This window comes from Chrysemys picta, chromosome 2 (assembly GCF_011386835.1).
Source record: "Chrysemys picta bellii isolate R12L10 chromosome 2, ASM1138683v2, whole genome shotgun sequence".
In the NCBI taxonomy this organism is placed as follows: domain Eukaryota; kingdom Metazoa; phylum Chordata; order Testudines; family Emydidae; genus Chrysemys; species Chrysemys picta.
In genome coordinates, this window is record NC_088792.1 from 83,948,892 (window position 1) to 83,966,058 (window position 17,167).

The 17,167-nt window shown below is 43.7% G+C and overlaps 1 protein-coding gene across 8 annotated transcripts in view; it reads left to right on the top strand.

The window, feature by feature from the left end:
* FYCO1 (FYVE and coiled-coil domain autophagy adaptor 1) overlaps window positions 1-17,167 on the top strand; it is an 82,049-nt gene that overhangs the window by 29,872 nt on the left and 35,010 nt on the right. For 3 of the 8 annotated variants that reach the window (XM_008171217.4, XM_008171215.4, XM_042841177.2), the window contains exons 6-14: window positions 482-625; window positions 1,272-1,365; window positions 2,738-5,368; window positions 6,940-7,032; window positions 7,825-7,943; window positions 10,259-10,426; window positions 14,167-14,316; window positions 15,673-15,878; window positions 16,261-16,405. In XM_008171217.4, the coding sequence (XP_008169439.2) occupies window positions 482-625; window positions 1,272-1,365; window positions 2,738-5,368; window positions 6,940-7,032; window positions 7,825-7,943; window positions 10,259-10,426; window positions 14,167-14,316; window positions 15,673-15,878; window positions 16,261-16,405 (3,750 nt within the window). The remainder of the gene's footprint in view (window positions 1-481; window positions 626-1,271; window positions 1,366-2,737; window positions 5,369-6,939; window positions 7,033-7,824; window positions 7,944-10,258; window positions 10,427-14,166; window positions 14,317-15,672; window positions 15,879-16,260; window positions 16,406-17,167) is intronic. The other 5 variants (XM_008171229.4, XM_065583649.1, XM_008171222.4 and 2 more) reach the window with 3 other exon arrangements.

Consider the following 17,167-nt stretch of genomic DNA (forward strand, 5'->3'; position numbering starts at 1 on the left):
GTCAGGATGGATATTCATGGAGCTTTCACAGAAAAGCTTTCAGTTTTTATCTTCCTTTTCAATGTATCTAATTCTGACTGCTGCTACCAGTCACTTGTTGTCATGAGCATTCAATTTACTCACATTCAAAACATAAATGTGAGCTTACAGAGTACCATGTGAGTATCCATTATACGGCAAATCCTTCACCCTCTCCAGTTGCCTGCCCGAGCCCAGAGTAAAAATGTTTTGTGCAGGGTTTCTCCATAGGAGGAATCCATAAGCTTCATTAGCTCCTACTGCCACCAGGAGCTGCCCTCACTCCCCACAAAGAGGTTGTGGGGGGGGAAGGGAGGGCAGTGGATCTGATTGATGTCTATTGCATTTGCAGTGAATCCTCATAATTTTTATGGGAAGTAACAAATAATGTTTCATTTTCTTGAGAATGTTGCAGGCGCTCCTCTTTTATGTATTACTCCGTGCCATTTGATTCTTCTTTTAGTGACTGGTACTATGCAAGAAGTCCATTTCTGAAGTCTAAAATGAGTTCTGACATTGTGGGTCAACTCTATGAGTTAACTGAGGTTCAGTTTGACTTGGCATCAAGAGGGCATGACTTAGATGCTGCTTGGCCAACATTTGCCAGGTAATGTAGTAAAACTTTACTGTTTTCGATACAGTTAGAGCCATAACACACATTCTGTGACTTGCAAAAACTTCTGCAACTTTTCTATTTAACGTAAAAAGGAGGCATAAGCTTTCACCTTGTAACATCTCTGCAGCCAACCTGGACTTCATGGTCATTACTGGGCTGAATGCCAGCGTCTGATCTGATGCTCATTCAAGTCTGAGAGTTCTTCCACTGACTTCAGCAGGCATCAGCTCAGACCCGCCGGGGTCTGTTTACATCTTCACAGTGACGATGAGATGTTAACTTGGGTCCCTCTTTTCCAAAAGCTGTGTCCTCTACCAGCTGAACTAACCATGAATCTCTTTCATTTGAGCAGTAAGAGAACTCATGACACACACCTGTTTCAGCAGGCCTGCTTCTGCTTGAAAGAGGGTAATCCTGCATGTAGGGGTTGATCCAGCTCCACTGAGGTCTGTAGGAGTCTTCCCATTGATTTCAATGAATGTTGGATCAGGCCCCATGCACGCTAGCCAGTAGGACATTGCCATATCCATTGGTTATAACTAAAAGAATCCATAAAGTCAGAGCAGACAATTATGTGTGTGTGCGCGTTTAGCCATTATTAAAAGATTTCTTTTTTGTTTTTTCTTGCGGTCTACAGGAGGACATTGTCCTCACATGGCTCTTCAGCATATTTGTGGAAGCCTCCAAGTCGCAGTTCAAGCATAAGTAGTTTAGTGAGCAACTATTTGCAGGTAATTGAATGACAAAGAAGTGCATGCAATATAGACCACATTTCCTTAACATCAAAGATCTTTAGGCCTGGGAGCTGTATAACACCTTGTGACTTTAGTGGGAAACTACAAAAAACTTACAATAAATATAAAGGAGAATTGTCCCATAACTGTGTGAGGGGATGGATAGACGGTACACTGATGAAGAAGGTGCCAGAGAGGCCCTGTGTACCACCCATCTGTCCCTCTCAGTCAGAGGTGGTAGGAAGGAAGTCTTTAAAAAGGAGGAAACTGCAGGCAGCTGGCAGGAGAGATCACCCTGAGCAGGAAATTGTGACTCCTGACACCGCAAGGGAGCTTCCATCCAGGAGATCTCCACCCCCGACCCTGTGGGGAGTGCACCGAACCCCAGTATAGGCCTGACAGAGTGACCCTGATTCAATAGCCCAGGCAGCAGGTCTCCACGAAAACTGCTACACAGATAGCACTGAAACAAGAAGGTCCTGTTTGCCTTTTTCCCTTTCAGTTGGATCAAGGAAGAAGTTATTCTTGGGGTGCTGAGACATTTAATTTTCCTTTTATGTCCTCCATCAGAAGAGATTTAAGAAGGCCTGCAGAGGGTGGGGTCCCCGCTTTGCAAGGACTAGGAAACTGGGGCCTGTGTTTAAACCACTGGGTGTGGCCAGGGTCTCCCATCACCTGGGAGAAAAACCTGAGAGGACTCTTTTTACAAGTTGATTAAACCTAACATTTAAGTCGTCTTTTAAAAAAAAACTGAAAAACAAACAAACCCCCAAAGCTTACAAAATCTCATGAATAGAAAGGTTTTCATTAGTATCAACGAAAATAGCCTGCTTTCCTTTCGCAGTTTTGTGATTCCAACCACAACAGCACTGTGCTAGCATCTGAGAACCAGAAAGTGAAATTATCCAAGACCCCCAACACAGCAAAGCACTTTAACTATATATTAAAGTCAATAGGATGTAAGCGTGTGCTTAAATGCATTGCTGAATCAGGGCCACAATACAAACTGGTGTAACATCACTGGCTAAGATGCATAATATACAAAGAGTAAATAAATAATGAAAAGCACTTTATTTTGTTCTGAGACGTCAGACGCTGGAGTGCTGAGTCCTACAGAAATGCTTATAAATGAATAAAAGTAATTAATAATCAAGGGGACTAACAGTAGCATGGATTAGGATTTTTTTAATATTGATTTTTATCTTGACAGCATCCCTTAAATATTCATTTTATTGTTACCACCACCACCAGGTATTAATCAACAAAAACAGTTAAGCTATCACTGAGTCCTGGAATATTCATAATCTTTCATGTATAAAAATACAGTTTCCAATTTAACTTTTCTGTTCTTCCCTTCCCGCCCTCTTAGACACAAGAGTTTCCAGGTAGCCCTGATGCAAATAACTCACTAAATGCTGAACACGTGGAGGGCTTTGAAGAGATGCGTGTGGAACTTGACCAGGGAGAGCTGAGGCAGAGGGAGCTGCAGGACCGGATTAATCAGCTAGAGAAGGAAAACCAGGAGCTGCAGGCAGCCGTCAGCCTTCAGAAAGAACAAGTGCAAGTGGAAAAGGAAAAGAGCAGCAACTTCAGAGAGGAGAACTCCAGACTGACAAAGACAATAGCGGAGTTACAGAAACAGTGTGAGGTTTCCCACTCCACTCAGAGCACTGTTCATGACCTACAAAAATGTGTGCAGGCATTAGAAGTGAATGCAGCCGAGCAGCAAAAGGAATACCACACAAGGCTTGAGCAAATGGAGTCGAGTAAGAAGGACTATGCCTCAGAACTGCAGCTCTTGAATCAGGAGCTGGAAACCACCAGGGCTTCGGTCAGCATGAAGGATCTCCGCATCAGTGAGCTCCAGACCAAGCTAAGTTCAACAGAGCAGAAGAATCTAGAGCTCATTGCAAAAGTCGATGCCGTCTTGGATGAAAAAGGACAACAAACCTCCACCCAGTATGAGACTACCCTAAAGATCCAGGAATTGCTGGAGAAACTTCACCAGGCAGAAAAGGAAAAGGCTGACATCCAGAAACTAAATAACGAACTTCTGTCTCAGGTAAAGACAGCGAGAGAGGAACTGCAGCTGAACGAGGGGGCACAGAAAGAACTGGAATCCAGATTTAGTTGCCTCGCCACGGACTCCAAAAAAGAGAGTGAAAAACTGCTCATGAGCCTGGAAATGATGGCAAAGGAAATGGATACAGTTCAGGAGGCGCTGACTGTGAAAGGAAAGGAGGTGGCTGAACTCCAGATCCAGCTGAAGGGCTCACTGGCTCGTGTGGGGTCGCTGGAAAAAAATCTTGAAGAGACCAGAAGAGCAAAAGAGAACCTTCAGGAAGAGTGCAGCTGCAGGGAAGCTGTGCTGAAGCAGGAAGCCAGAACCTTGGCAGAGCAACTTGAACTGCGGAAGGATCATTTATCAAAGCTGAGTCAGAACGTGCACAGCCTAGAGGAGCAAAACCAAAAACTCCTCTCCAGCAACGATCACCTCCTCCAGAAGGTAAAGGACATGGAGGAGCTCGCAGGACAGCAAAGCTTGGCACTGAACGAAATTGGTGAAGAAAGCAAGAAACTGAAATCTGAGAATGCAAATCTGCATCAAACCGAGGAGAAGATGAAAGAGAAGCAGAAAAACCTGGAGGCATCTAAAGCCTCTTTGGAAGCTGAGCTGGCCAGGCTGAGGGCATCGGAGAAACAGCTCCAGAGTCAGATTGACGATGCCATGGTGTCGGTGGATGAAAAAGAGAAAAAGCTCCGGGAGCAGAACAAACAGTTGCATGAAGACTTGCAGAATGTCACAAGGCAAAATCAGATCCTGGAAGAGAAGCTACAGTCTCTGCATTCTGAATACCAAGAACTGAGGCAAAGAGAAGATACCATCAAGGAGTCTTTAGCTGAATTGCAAACAGAGCACAAGAGTGCCAAACAGCATGGTTTACGGATGGAAAAGATTCTGTTTTCCTTGAAGGAATGTGAAGAGTCTCTTAGGTCACAGGTTACAGGGAAAGATGTGACACTGCAAGGCATAGAGAGCCAATGCAAGCAGCTACAGGCAGAAATTGAGATGTACCGAAAAAAAGCGGAGTCTCTTGAGGTGGAAAAGCTAAGTATGGAAAAAACATGCCTTCATCAAATAAAATTGATTGAATCCCTTACTGGAGAGAAGGATTCAGTGGAGAAGGCCCAGCTGGAGCAGGCAGCATGTCAGGAGAAAGAGGCACAAGAGTTGGCTTCCAGGCTAGCCGTGTCTGAAAAGCAGCTGCACATCAACCAGAGTGAAGTGTCCAGGTTGCAGGCAGAAGTGATTGACCTTCGAGCCAAGCTTCAGCAGACAGCTGATGAGAGAGAGAGGGTGCAAGGCAAGCTGGATGTCACGGAGGCAGTTTTGGGGGAACAAAAGACACTGGTCCAGCAGCTGAAAGAGCAGAGTGAGTCACTCAACAGCAACCACGTGCAAGAGCTGGTACAGTGTAAAGAAAGAGAGGAAACTCTGAAAAAAGAGCGGGAAAGGGAAGCCCATCAAAAGGCTGAGCTGGAGAAGAATGTGCTGAGTCTCGGGGAAGAGCTGTCCAACGTTAAGCAGTATTTGGAGACTGTTAAAATGGAAAATGTAGAAACCAATGACCTGCTCCACAGAACCAACACTGACATGGCTGAACTTGGTATTCAGATCTGTACCTTGACCTCTGAGAAGGGGGATGCAGAAGAGAAGCTGGCCCGGGTCACTAAGAAGCTCAGGGAATTGGGTGAGCAAGCAGCAAAGGAGCAGGAGAGGCTGCAACTTGACATCTCCACGCTCAGGCAGGAGAACCAAGGCCTGACAGAGAAACTAAAGGAGACTCAAGTATGTGTTGCCGCTGTTTCCAGCCTGCAAACACAGCTGGAGGTGGCAGCGAAACAGGCCCAACGCTGCCAAGAGACCAGCGAAGAAGAGCTGTCTGCAATAAAATTTCAAATGAGCACAGAGATTATAAATTATCAGACAAAATTCAAGGTAAATGAATATCATATTCTACATTCTACATGCTTGACAGTGTTCACTGACGTGGTAAGGAGGAGAAATTCCCTCCTCTGCAGGAATTACGGGGTGAAATGGCCTGCATTGTGGAGGTCGGATAATCGCAACAGTCCCTTCTGGCTTTAATCTAAGCACATATGAATTTAGGGGGGATTAGTCCCTAACGCCCACTGAGCCTTGCTCTGCAATGTGCTAAGCAACTTTGATTTCCCTTGCTGTCTAACACTGAACCAGTTATATCCTCTTTACTACACTGGGTCAGCAGAACAAGGCTATGGATGTGTGAACCTCCTTTCTTTGCAGAATATTGAAAAGGTGGTTTTCAGACCCAATGGTTGCTCGACTTTCATGAATATTACTCATCAAATAACTATGAATATTTCAGCTTACGATTTGCCATTATTTAAAAGTACCTGTAATACAATGGGCCCAATACTGCAAGGTGCTGCATACCTCCTGCACAGGGCTGAGTGCCCTCAGTTCCCATCGATTCCCTGATAACAGTAACACCCATACTGGCACTCTCCCAAAATCCAGTTACAACCCAACATCCGCCCACTCATGAAACCAAAATAAGATGCTCACAGTAGATTGTGCAACTCTGATCAGATGAACCCTTTCTTCTCTATCCTTGTATGCAATGATCAGCAGTGAAATAGTTAATATTTGTAACATTTACATTGTCGTTAGGCTTTAGTATCAACATCTGTTGATATGAATAAGAGCAACTCACCCCTCTGTTAGAGGCACTGTTTCAGGCAGTCTGCAGACTCTGACATATAATACAGCACAGGTTACACTGAGTTCACACATCTATTTGAACATAAGGGCTAGAGGCCCATGGTGGGATTTTCAGAAGTCTGAGTGTGGGCCTGGCTCCGCTCCTATTGCAATCAATGTTGATTTCAGTGAGATCAAAGTTAGAAATCCCAGCCTGAGTGGTAATTTTACTGTACAAGATACAGCCACCGAGATAAAAGTCTAGTTTCAGGAAGCGGTCACGAGTCACCCTGATTCAACTCTGGATCATGTGGGGAGAAATTCCTGAAAGATAAAGAACTGTGTGTCGGTTACTGCAGCTATGAGCCTAAGGCTGCCAGTTGATCAGACTTACACACTTCTGTGTAGGCTGAGATTCTTCTAACGTCGAAAAGTGGTGTGCGCCTACTTTCTTTGCCCACAGAGCATCTCCTAATTCCCAGAATGACTTGTGCTCCCTTTGTACTTTCAACACAACATTTACATGTCTAGCAAGTTGGGCCATTTTTGTTATGGCCCATAATAATTGCCTGAAAAACATCATCTGACTACCACAACGGGGGACTTTTTCCATGAATTAGGCCCCAAGATTCCTGGGATGGTCATTTGAATTGGTCTGCCATCAGCCACGCAGAGGGCCAAATTTATCCCTGTTGTAACTCCATTATAATTAATGGATTAATTTGGCCCAGTATATTTTAATTGTCCATGCTGCATCAACAGGAAACTTTAAAACTGGGTGATGACTTTTATGTGAACTCTAACAAGTGCTTTATTGACTACACTAGGCTGTCAGTGAAGAATGCGAGAAAGTAAAAGAGCAGCTTGAGGAGCAGAAACGACAGCTGTGTGCTGCAGAGGAAGAGATTGCAGAGCTTCACGTAGGTGCTTAATCTGATTACAATAAAGAAATGTGCTAAAGTATTTGCATCAATAGTCACTTGTGTTAGAATTTACAAGGCAGGGGACTTGTCTGGCAGCTGGCTGGGAGCATGAGAATGCACTTGAACAAATAATAGACATGCAGGTCAAAATTCTCAGACTAGGGGGAGATTTTCAAAGGCACAAATAGCAGTTAAATACTGAGGTTCTCACCCCCTGAACCAGATGACTTTTACTTAGGTGCCTAAATACAAATATAGGGGTGTACCCAAGTCTGAAAATGTTACCTCTAAAGTTTAGATAATAGAAGGTGCTTTTTCACTTCCTTTCATATTTAACTCTGTTTTAATGAAGAAGCCACAAACTTGACATTTTCCCCCTCATGATAATTTAGTTTCTTTTAAACTTTTTGTTTTCCTATTGAAGCACTTATTTCAGACTGTGAACTAGTTTTAAATACTGATGTGGTTTATTCTTTCATCATTGTGTTTGGGACTTTATTCTTTGATAAAGAGACAAAAGCCACTCAAAGCCCTTCTGCTGTGGCTAATAAGAATTACTGGCATGGTTTAATACTTTACAATTGATCCCTTATTCAATGTGACATAAGTAATCAATCCCCAGTACACAACTTATTAGTGTCTGATTATTCAATAATAATGTTTTAATTAATGGTTGGACTTCTTAAACTCCCCTATCAAAGCATTGTTTGGGTGACATAGTAACTAAGTTACAATTGTAACAGTGATGTTTTTGTATGTTAAATAGAAATATTTCTATTCTTGTGCTAGGCTGTAAACACTGATCTGTCTAGCAAACTGGAGCGTGCAACAGAGCAATTGACTGAATATGAATCCACCAGGTTAAAAAAAGACGAGGAGGTGATGTCACTGAAAAAACACTTGGAGAGGTTAGCACTTTGGTTATTTCACTTGTACTGTTTGTAAGAAGCCAAATAGGAGATAAGTCATCATAGTGTGTACACCATATTGTTGTGTACAGCATATGAGGCAGGGGAGAGAATACGTAAATATTGAGTAGGAAATGTTAAGTGGCCTTTCAGATGAAAAACATGGAAATTACACAGAATACAGCTTCCCTTTGTTCACTTAGCTGATGTTCTATAGTCATCGCATTTCTTGTTTCCTTTGTGAAACTATTCGACGTGTTGCTAGGCTTTGTAGCATGGGTTAGATGCAGCATTCAAAGTCCAGCAATGTTGACTGCTGTTTAAAAGAGGACTGGAACATTTGCACTGCATTTTACATGGAGGGTGTGTTTTAGTTTTGCCCCCTGTGGTGTCTCAAGAGTAAAGTAAGAATTGCTGTTGAAGGGAACACACTGTGCAGCTCTTGCTCAGGCAGGTCTCCTATTGAGTTCAATGGGCATTTTGCCTGAGTAAGGACCTGGTGACAAATACTGGCGCTAAATGATTTTGCAGCACAGAGCTGGGAGGACAAAGCCAGCCTGGCCTGACTCCAGGGCTCTGGATCTCTGCTTGGATTAAGAATGAGGGGAATCCTTTCAGGGATGGCTGCATAACACCTACATGGCCACCAAACTCTGCCCCATGCCTTGAGGCAGGAGTCTGTGACTCTGTCTCATTGGGCTCTGTGATTTCAGCTCTGGGAGGGCAGGCCCCCCTGGTTATCAATCAGCTAGATGGGTCCAGAGGATAGTCAGCTACGGAATGGAGCTGTCAGCTGGAGAGTGCACAGTGTCCATCGGGGCAGTTCTCGCCATGGAGACTGCAGGTAGGGGTAGGAGGACACAGTACTCCCCAGGATGCTTCACACCCCAATAAAAGTACAGTTATTGGGCCATATGCTCAGCTGGTATCAATCAGTGTTGCTCCATTGGGGCAATAGAAACAGCAAGTCTCAGAGCCGGGATCTGCAGTCTCAGGCTCGCTCGACGGCACTAAAAATAGCTGTGTAGATGTTTGGGGTTGGATTGGAGCTTGGGCTCTGAAGCCTGGGGAGCGGGGTGGGTTTCAGAGCCCAAGCCCAAATGTCTACATGGCCATTCTGAGAGCTGTAGTGTGAGCCCCATAAACCCGAGTCTGTAGACCTGGGCTCTGAGACGCGCTGCCGTGGATTTCTGCTTACTCTGTAGATATGCCCTCAGAGTCCTCATTTATATGGAGACTCTGCCCCTCAGCAACTTGATGAGCTCTGGTCATGGAGCAGATCTGCACTGAGCCTGACCTTGTGCGGAGCTGTTACCTGGAAGTAAGGAGCTAATGCTTATCTTGCTCCCATGTAAAAGAGAGTTGAGATATGGAGCCTGAATGAGGACTTCAGAATTGGGGCCCTTAATTCCTTTTTCAGATTTCTGTTTGTACCCACTCTAGTTTCTTACAACTAAGTGTGCACTGGTTTCTATTTTGTGGGCCAGATGCTCATCTGGTGTCAACTGAAGTAGTTCCATGTATAAATCAGTGTCCACTGATTTCAAAACTGAGTGTCTGATCTGGTGAGTTCATCCCTTGTGCCAACTGGGAGTCTATTGATTAAGTTAATTAGACTGTAGTCTGTCAAGTTTACCATTGAGACTGTGAGTAATTCTCTAGTTTTAAATTGCTCTATTGACTGAAATTAATACACCAGAAATTAAATCAAACCTCATTAAGTCTTTCACTCTGTCCACTTGAAATCTGAGGCAAATTTGTCTGGATGAGACTCTCAAGTGAAGTCATATTAGCAGAGCTTATCAATATTTCTTGTACTCAGTGGTAAAGGGTTTTTAGCTGCTTTGTAAATTTTTTTGTTTTGTGGTACTGCAAATTAATAGCATACTTAGTAGACCTTTTGTGAACATGTAAACCACTGATATGTTTATACTCTGGATTGTCCTCTGTGCCCAGTCTGCAGGGGATATGGGTCTTTACAGACTCACCCAGAGAGCCTTGGCTCTTAGCTTAAGCTGTAGCAGTTCATGCTACCTGGTTCAATCCCTGGTGTGCAGCCAAGAGGGCAGCCATCACAAACACAACTGTGAAAAGGGAGCAGGAAATAGTACCTTCATCCCCAGAAGTTACTGATTGTCAAAGGTGCCCACAGGTAATGTATCTATGCACAGCTTCCAAAGTGTCAAAAAACTAAAGCACGTTGTTCTATATAATATTGTGTTCACACTGAGAAAGACTTCACTAAAACTACAGATTTCGTCAAGATAAATGGCAGAAGGGACTTCTTTAAGAACAATGAATTTGCATTTAAACAGGACCCAAAAGGAAGTTGACAAAGCGAATGAGCAAGTCAAAGAGTACGGTGACAAACTCAACAAGGCGACAGCAGACAGAAACAGCAATGATCAGAAGTTGTTGGCCGAGCTAGACGATCTAACTAGAACAAAGCAATTCCTCGAAGAACGTTTGATAGAACTTCTCAGGTTGGTATTAAAAAAATAATTTATAGGTTCTATTGTGGAGGATTTTAAATGGTGCTGTGTGGAGAGATTAATCTTTTATTCCTGAACAGAAAATAAATGTAATGGCCAAATTCTGTGACACAACATTGGCAGTGAGGTTCAATGGTTAGGGCACATTATGAAAAGTAAAATAGACAAAATGTGATCTAGCTCTTTCTCTGCTTGTATCTGTTTTGCAAAGTCCATGTCATTCTATATATAGCATATGTTTTTACCCCTCCCTCGCCAAAACTGTTTCAATATTTTTTTCTAGCAAATATTTATCTCCAGTATCCATCACTTACAGAGAGCACCTGACAGGCTACCCTGGATAAGGGACTGGGCTGGGACCAAATTGTTATTCAGAGAACGATGCTGACTGGTGCATTGTGGGGAAATGGAGGGTGAAAAATATGAGAAAGGCTCTGCCCACTGCTCACCCATGCCTCATTCACTCGCGTGGTTGTGGGAGTAATAGCTCAGCAGCAACTGCCGTCCCACCTACATTCTGATCCATAATATGGGTAGCCCACGCAGGGAAGCAAGGAGTCATCTCACTCCCTTAATTAGGGTTACCATATTGTGTGCCTCCAAATGGAGGACACTCCACGGCCCCCGGCCCCGCCCCCATCCCCGCCCAACCCCGCCCCCTCCCCAAAGTCTCCGCCCCCTCCCCTGCTTCCCGCGAATATTTGATTCGCGGGAAGCCTGAAGCAGGTAAGGGGGGTGTGGGGGGAGGAGGCACGGCCCAGGCTGGCCCCCCGGCGTTTCCAGCCTGGGTCAGCTCGGGCCCTGGGGTGCCGGCCCCAGCCGACCACCCCCGGCCCGCCCAGCACTGCCGGCCCCCGGCGGCCCGGCGCACCCCCCGGCTCCCGGCTCCCCGCCGGCCCGGCTGACCCGGCTCCCCGCCGGCCCGGCTCCCCGGCGGCCCGGCTCCCCGCGGGCCCGGCTCCCCGGCGGCCCGGCTCCCCGCGGGCCCGGCTGACCCGGCTCCCCGGCGGCCCGGCTCCCCGCGGGCCCGGCTGACCCGGCTCCCCGCCGGCCCGGCTCCCCGCCGGCCCGGCTGACCCGGCTCCCCGCCGGCCCGGCTGACCCGGCTCCCCGCGGGCCCGGCTGACCCGGCTCCCCGCCAGCCCGGCTCCCCGCGGGCCCGGCTGACCCGGCTCCCCGCGGGCCCGGCTGACCTCCCGATTTTCCCGGACATGCCCGGCTTTTGGGGATTTCCCCCCGGACGGGGATTTGAGCCCCCAAAAGCCGGACATGTCCGGGAAAATCCGGACGTATGGTAACCCTACCTTAATCCTCTGTCCTGGCCCATAGTCTGGCCCACGATTGAGCCCAGTGTGATCAGCCTTTAAATAGCAAACCCAACAGGCAAACGCTCAGCTGGTTTAAATTGGTGCAGATTCATTAAAGTTAATGGGTGCTGACAAATGTCACAACAGGAGCTGCTGGATGCATCCCTTTTGGAAATCTAGCCCTTGTTTAACTACTAAAGGAAAGCTTAGCAGCTTTGAAAATCTGGCCCCAAGTGACTTGCCCAAGGTCACACATGCGATCTGGTGCAGAGCTGTAAACTGAACCCAGCTCTCCTGAGTCCCAGTCCTGTGTCTTAACTACAGACCGGCCTTCCTCTTGAAGGAAGACTCCTGTAGGCTCTCTATGTCTATCATAACAATTCTGGAGTGAAGAAGACAAATACAGATTGTGGTTTATGTTAAAAAATGGACGGTTTTGTCTGTCAGCAAGCCAAGTGCTGCAGACATGCAGACATAACTTGCAGACGTGCAGCTACTTCGGTTAATGGTGTTAAATTACGGTTAATGGTGCCATTACAAAATAAACCATTTGTTAAATAGCAACCAAGTACTAACAGTGGTCTCACTTCTGATCTATGTATTCTTGTCTTCACGCAAAAGCTTGTGCGTGCTGCAGAAACCTCTCCACCTTTACTAGATGAAGAGTGAAAACCCAGTGCAGCTTTAGACATAAACTGTTCATCAGAGGATCCTTCTACAAAGAAGTTCCTTTAACTGTGTCATTCCTTTCCTGAGCCACTCTATCTTCCTGAATCTGGTTCAGGAGTAGGAGCTAATACTGGAGTTCTTGCCTCCTTTTAATCTGAGAAACCTATAGCAGATATTTCTCTTCCAAATATTGTCACAACTTTCAAAAGTTTATTAGCTCATAGTACACAGCCAGGGCATTAGCACATTCTTCTGATCAGGACGCACAGAAGCTTTTGGTATTGTTCAATCATACAAGAGAATGTGGGTTTTCGTATTAATGTCTGTTTTCTTGGCCTTTCCAAGGAGTTATGATCTCAGCTGACATCTGTTTTTAAAGTGCAAGAAGACATAAATCTGTGAAATCACTGAAAAAAAATGAAATCCTTTCTTTATTACCTTTCCTGCATCTGATGGTGTTGGTGACTAACAATACAGTAGGGTCAAGATAGGTAGCATTTCTTTCTCACTTCTTGATTCTTTCCAGAGGTCAGATTCACAGGTGATGCATAAATGAAGACTCCCTTATGCTAATTTAGAATCCCTTCGATCTCATTACAGCTATTTACAGGTGTGTAAGAGAGTCTAAGTTAATGTAACTTATATACTGAGGAACCAGAAGAAGATGTAATTGAGAGCAAAGTTTGGCTCACATACTTAGCCCTTGATATCACTTAACATTTTCAGAGAGTGTCTAACCATTAACTAATCGATCCTCATACACCCTGTGATGTACATAAGTATTACCATATTTTTCTACAGATTGGTAAACTGAGAAACAGAGATTAAATGACCTGACCAAGACCTCAGAGCAAGTTAGTGCCAGAGCTAAGACTATAACTCCTAACTCCTAGTCCTTCCCTTTGGCAAATATACAGTGCAACCTCCCTTGTAACTAGGGTGTAAGATTCTGCTTTTATGCCCAGCTGCAAAAAGTTGAACTAAGCTGTCAGGTAGTGATGGGTGTTGTGAGATGGTTAGCGCTGTGTTGTTAGCCTTTGTGGTTTGAGGTCTCACTTGACAGTTTACCTCAAGTGCTGCAAAACTTTTTTTGCTGTTGAGGCACATCCACGTCAGAAAGCCTAAATTCCACACGATTGTACCTAACCTTTGAGGGTGGACTAATGCGAGAGGGAGTCTCGACCACATCCTTTCAAAGGATGACAGAACACTTCAAGTGACATGCACCCCCCCACACACACACACACCTGATCCCCAGGCGGAATTCTGGGTGGGTCAGCTGCAGGACAGCTCTCCTCACTCTCCCACAGAGCAAACCATGGCTTACAGCTACAGTCTGATCCAGATGTGCTTCTGGGATATCTTTGATAGAACTCGCTGCAGTAAGGAGAATAATGTGCCTTCAACTGAAGCCTTCTAGGCATTGCTCATTGAGTGCAACTTAAAATTAAGTGCACACTTAAGTGCTTTCCTGAACTGGGGCCATGGTACTGATCCAGTATGGCATTTCTTATATTCTGAGGTTCTGTCTGCAAAGGCCAATCACACCTTTTGGTGGTGTATATACATTTGTAAATCCCGGTGTAACTTAGTTAAAAGTGCAGGGAGTGAGCGATTTCAGATTTGTGTACTTCAGAGTTAAATAACAGCACTTTACGGTATAGAGTTTTCTTCCAGGAGCAGAGCTGAGATTAGTTAAAAACAAACAGTGAAGTTTCTAAAATGGATTGCTCTTCTTTACACGTGTCTCCACAGGGATAAGGATGCCCTTTGGCAGAAATCAGATGCACTGGAATTTCAGCAGAAGCTCTGTGAAGAGCAAAGATGGCTCGGTGACACAGAAGTAAATCATTGCCTGAGCTGTCAGCGAGAGTTTACTTGGATGATGCGCCGACACCACTGCAGGTCAGTTTCTTGACCTATGACATGTTATTAAAAACGTGGAAATAAATATGATAGGTTTCATATAAAATATCCAGTGTTTCAATATTTTACACTGTTCCCAGACATACATTGTTATAATATGTATATTATATGCTGTCCGCACTTGGTATATGTGCTTTTAAAAATTGTTCAGTACGATGGTACTATTATCATTTTATTACAGTACTGACCCAATCAGGATTGATGCCGCATTGAATTAGGTTCTATACAGACATAACTTTCACTACTAAAAGATATGTTGAGAAACAATGACTCTAAATAGCAAGATTTGATTTTGATGTGGCCTGTTCAAAAAATCTGACAGTTGATTGAATTATTTGCTGCAAATTTTAACCCTTTTCTATTTGTGAATTAATAGTTACATGTTCATGATTTCTCCAGATATATTCACAAAGTTTGGATGAACAAATTTCAGGCGGTGGGGTGGCCTGTGACTGTTTCACTCTTTATTCATGATGTGTGATTAGTCACTTAATCAATGACATTTTAAAGTCGTGAATATCGGGTGGTGATTAATTAGTAGCTAATAACTTACTTCTAGTATGATTTTTCAGATGAAGAATGATTTCTACTAATGTTTGTGAAGCTTGCAAACATTTTCACCAATACCCAGTGGTTGTCTGAATACTTATGAAAAACAGCTAGTATTAAAACCTAATGAATAGCAGCAAACTGAACTGAGGGCTTTTCATCAACAAACTCTTAACAAATCAATTAAAAAACGATTTGACTGATTCTTATAATGACCAAATAGCCTTGTGTAGCTTTCTTTCTGACTCACAGAAATCAATATTTTATATTGCTGCTGCTTCCCTTTTTTGGAGGCTGTGCAGCTTATGCAGTGAAGGATTTAGGTTAGGGATGGTTTGAGTGAATATCGATACGTGGCCTGTTTTTACTCCCATTAAAATGGGTGTTTTGCCATTGTCTTCAATAGGAACAAGATCAGGCCCATTGAAAATCACTAAATATGTGTTCTTCACTTGTTGTAGTCTTCTTTGTAAATTGTATTTTTAATTGTTTTTACCCTCTGGAAACTTCTGTTCCTGTGTAATTTATTTTTATTGAGACTATAAAGGAAAAATGTGCCCCTCTGAACATTCACGATCCAGTAAGTCTTTCTGAATCTTAAAAGGCAGAATTGTCTGCATTGTGATTTTTGCCATGTAACCTACAAAAAACTTCATACTTTCCCAGGGTACATGACCTTTATGACCAGAACCCCAAGCACTGTCAATGCACACCTTACCTAATTCTATTTTTAAGCCATCGGTGTAACATTCTCATACCTTTGCATTTGTTCTTTTTAATTTCTAGACTGTGCGGTCGCATTTTCTGCTATTACTGCTGTAACAACTACATGATGACCAAACACAGTGGCAAGAAGGAGCGTTGCTGTAGAGCTTGCTTCAATAAACCTAGGGTGATCGTGGATTACACGGATGACTTTGGATCCCGTGCCAGCCAAGAAGAACCACCAGCTCTGCTAAATTCACCAGTGTCTCCGACCCAGGAAGGTACAGGTTAGTTCTTTTCATGTGCAAATGTGAGATAAATGAGATTATTGGGCTTCCTGCAAGGATTCATGTGGTCAAATCCTGCTCAATTTACACTCTGTGCAACCCCAATGATGTTAATGGGGTGTAAGTCCAGGCGGAACTTGTCCCAGAGTAGTTGTGGAGCTTGTTAGTATATGTCAATATTGATAGATCGATACAAATAGCCATGTGTATTTTAATGCAAGTGAGTCACCCTGGAGAGACCCTCTAGCACTTGCAGTATGTGAAAACTACTGTATAGGCAGAATAATGGTCCAGGTATATAAGCTCCGTTTAAAAAATAAAAACACTGATGCTGCCTGTTACGTTATGACTGCGTTTCTTTTGATGTACTTTTATGGCACAGTTACAAATGAAACCTCCAAACCACCAGATGATGCAGTGTTTGATATAATCACAGATGAGGAACTGTGCCAAGTGCAGGAATCTGACTCTGTCCATAACGAAAGTCAAGCTGAAGTAGAGTCTCTGGACCAGAGTGACACAGATCTGTGAGTAAAACACTGTTTAATTTAAAACTGGAGCCTCATTTTATGTTTTTCCTGTCCATAAAGAGAAAACAGACACTCTCCGTCATATTGAACTTCATTTTAGATTAAGAGAACAATACAGGGAAAATCCCATAGCAAAGTCAAATGTTTCTCTTATGACAAGCTTTATTGAACTGAACATAAAATGGCTGCCTGTCTCTGCAGACAGCAGAGTCTGTAGAGTTATAAAGATACAATACCCAGAAAACAAAGGAACAACAGTTATATAGCTAAATCCCCCACACCTTTTTTTTCCCCAAGAGAAAGTGGAAGCACACACATCATAGTTTTCAGGGTAGCATAGTTTCGTGTTAGTCTGTATCCTCAAAAAGAACAGGAGGACTTGTGGCACCTTAGAGACTAACAAATTTATTAGAGCATAAGCTTTCGTGGGCTACAACCCACTTCTTCGGATGCATACACATCATAGTGTAGATTTCAGTCACTTGTTCCATCTACTCCCGCATAAATCAGCAGTAGAGAGGAATTGATAAATTGTCTCTTTTAATTTACAAACTTAATGTTGCATTAATATATTTTATGCCTATTTCTAAATCAATTAAAAGTTTCATTTTGTTTGTCATTTGAATATTAAGAACAATATCCAAAGTAAAATATATTTTACCCCAAAAATAAATGTATACAATGGTATAGGCTGTCTGTTCGCTAATATTTCTTCCTGACAAAATTTTGAAGTCTAATTTTTATATTTCAAAAGAAAAA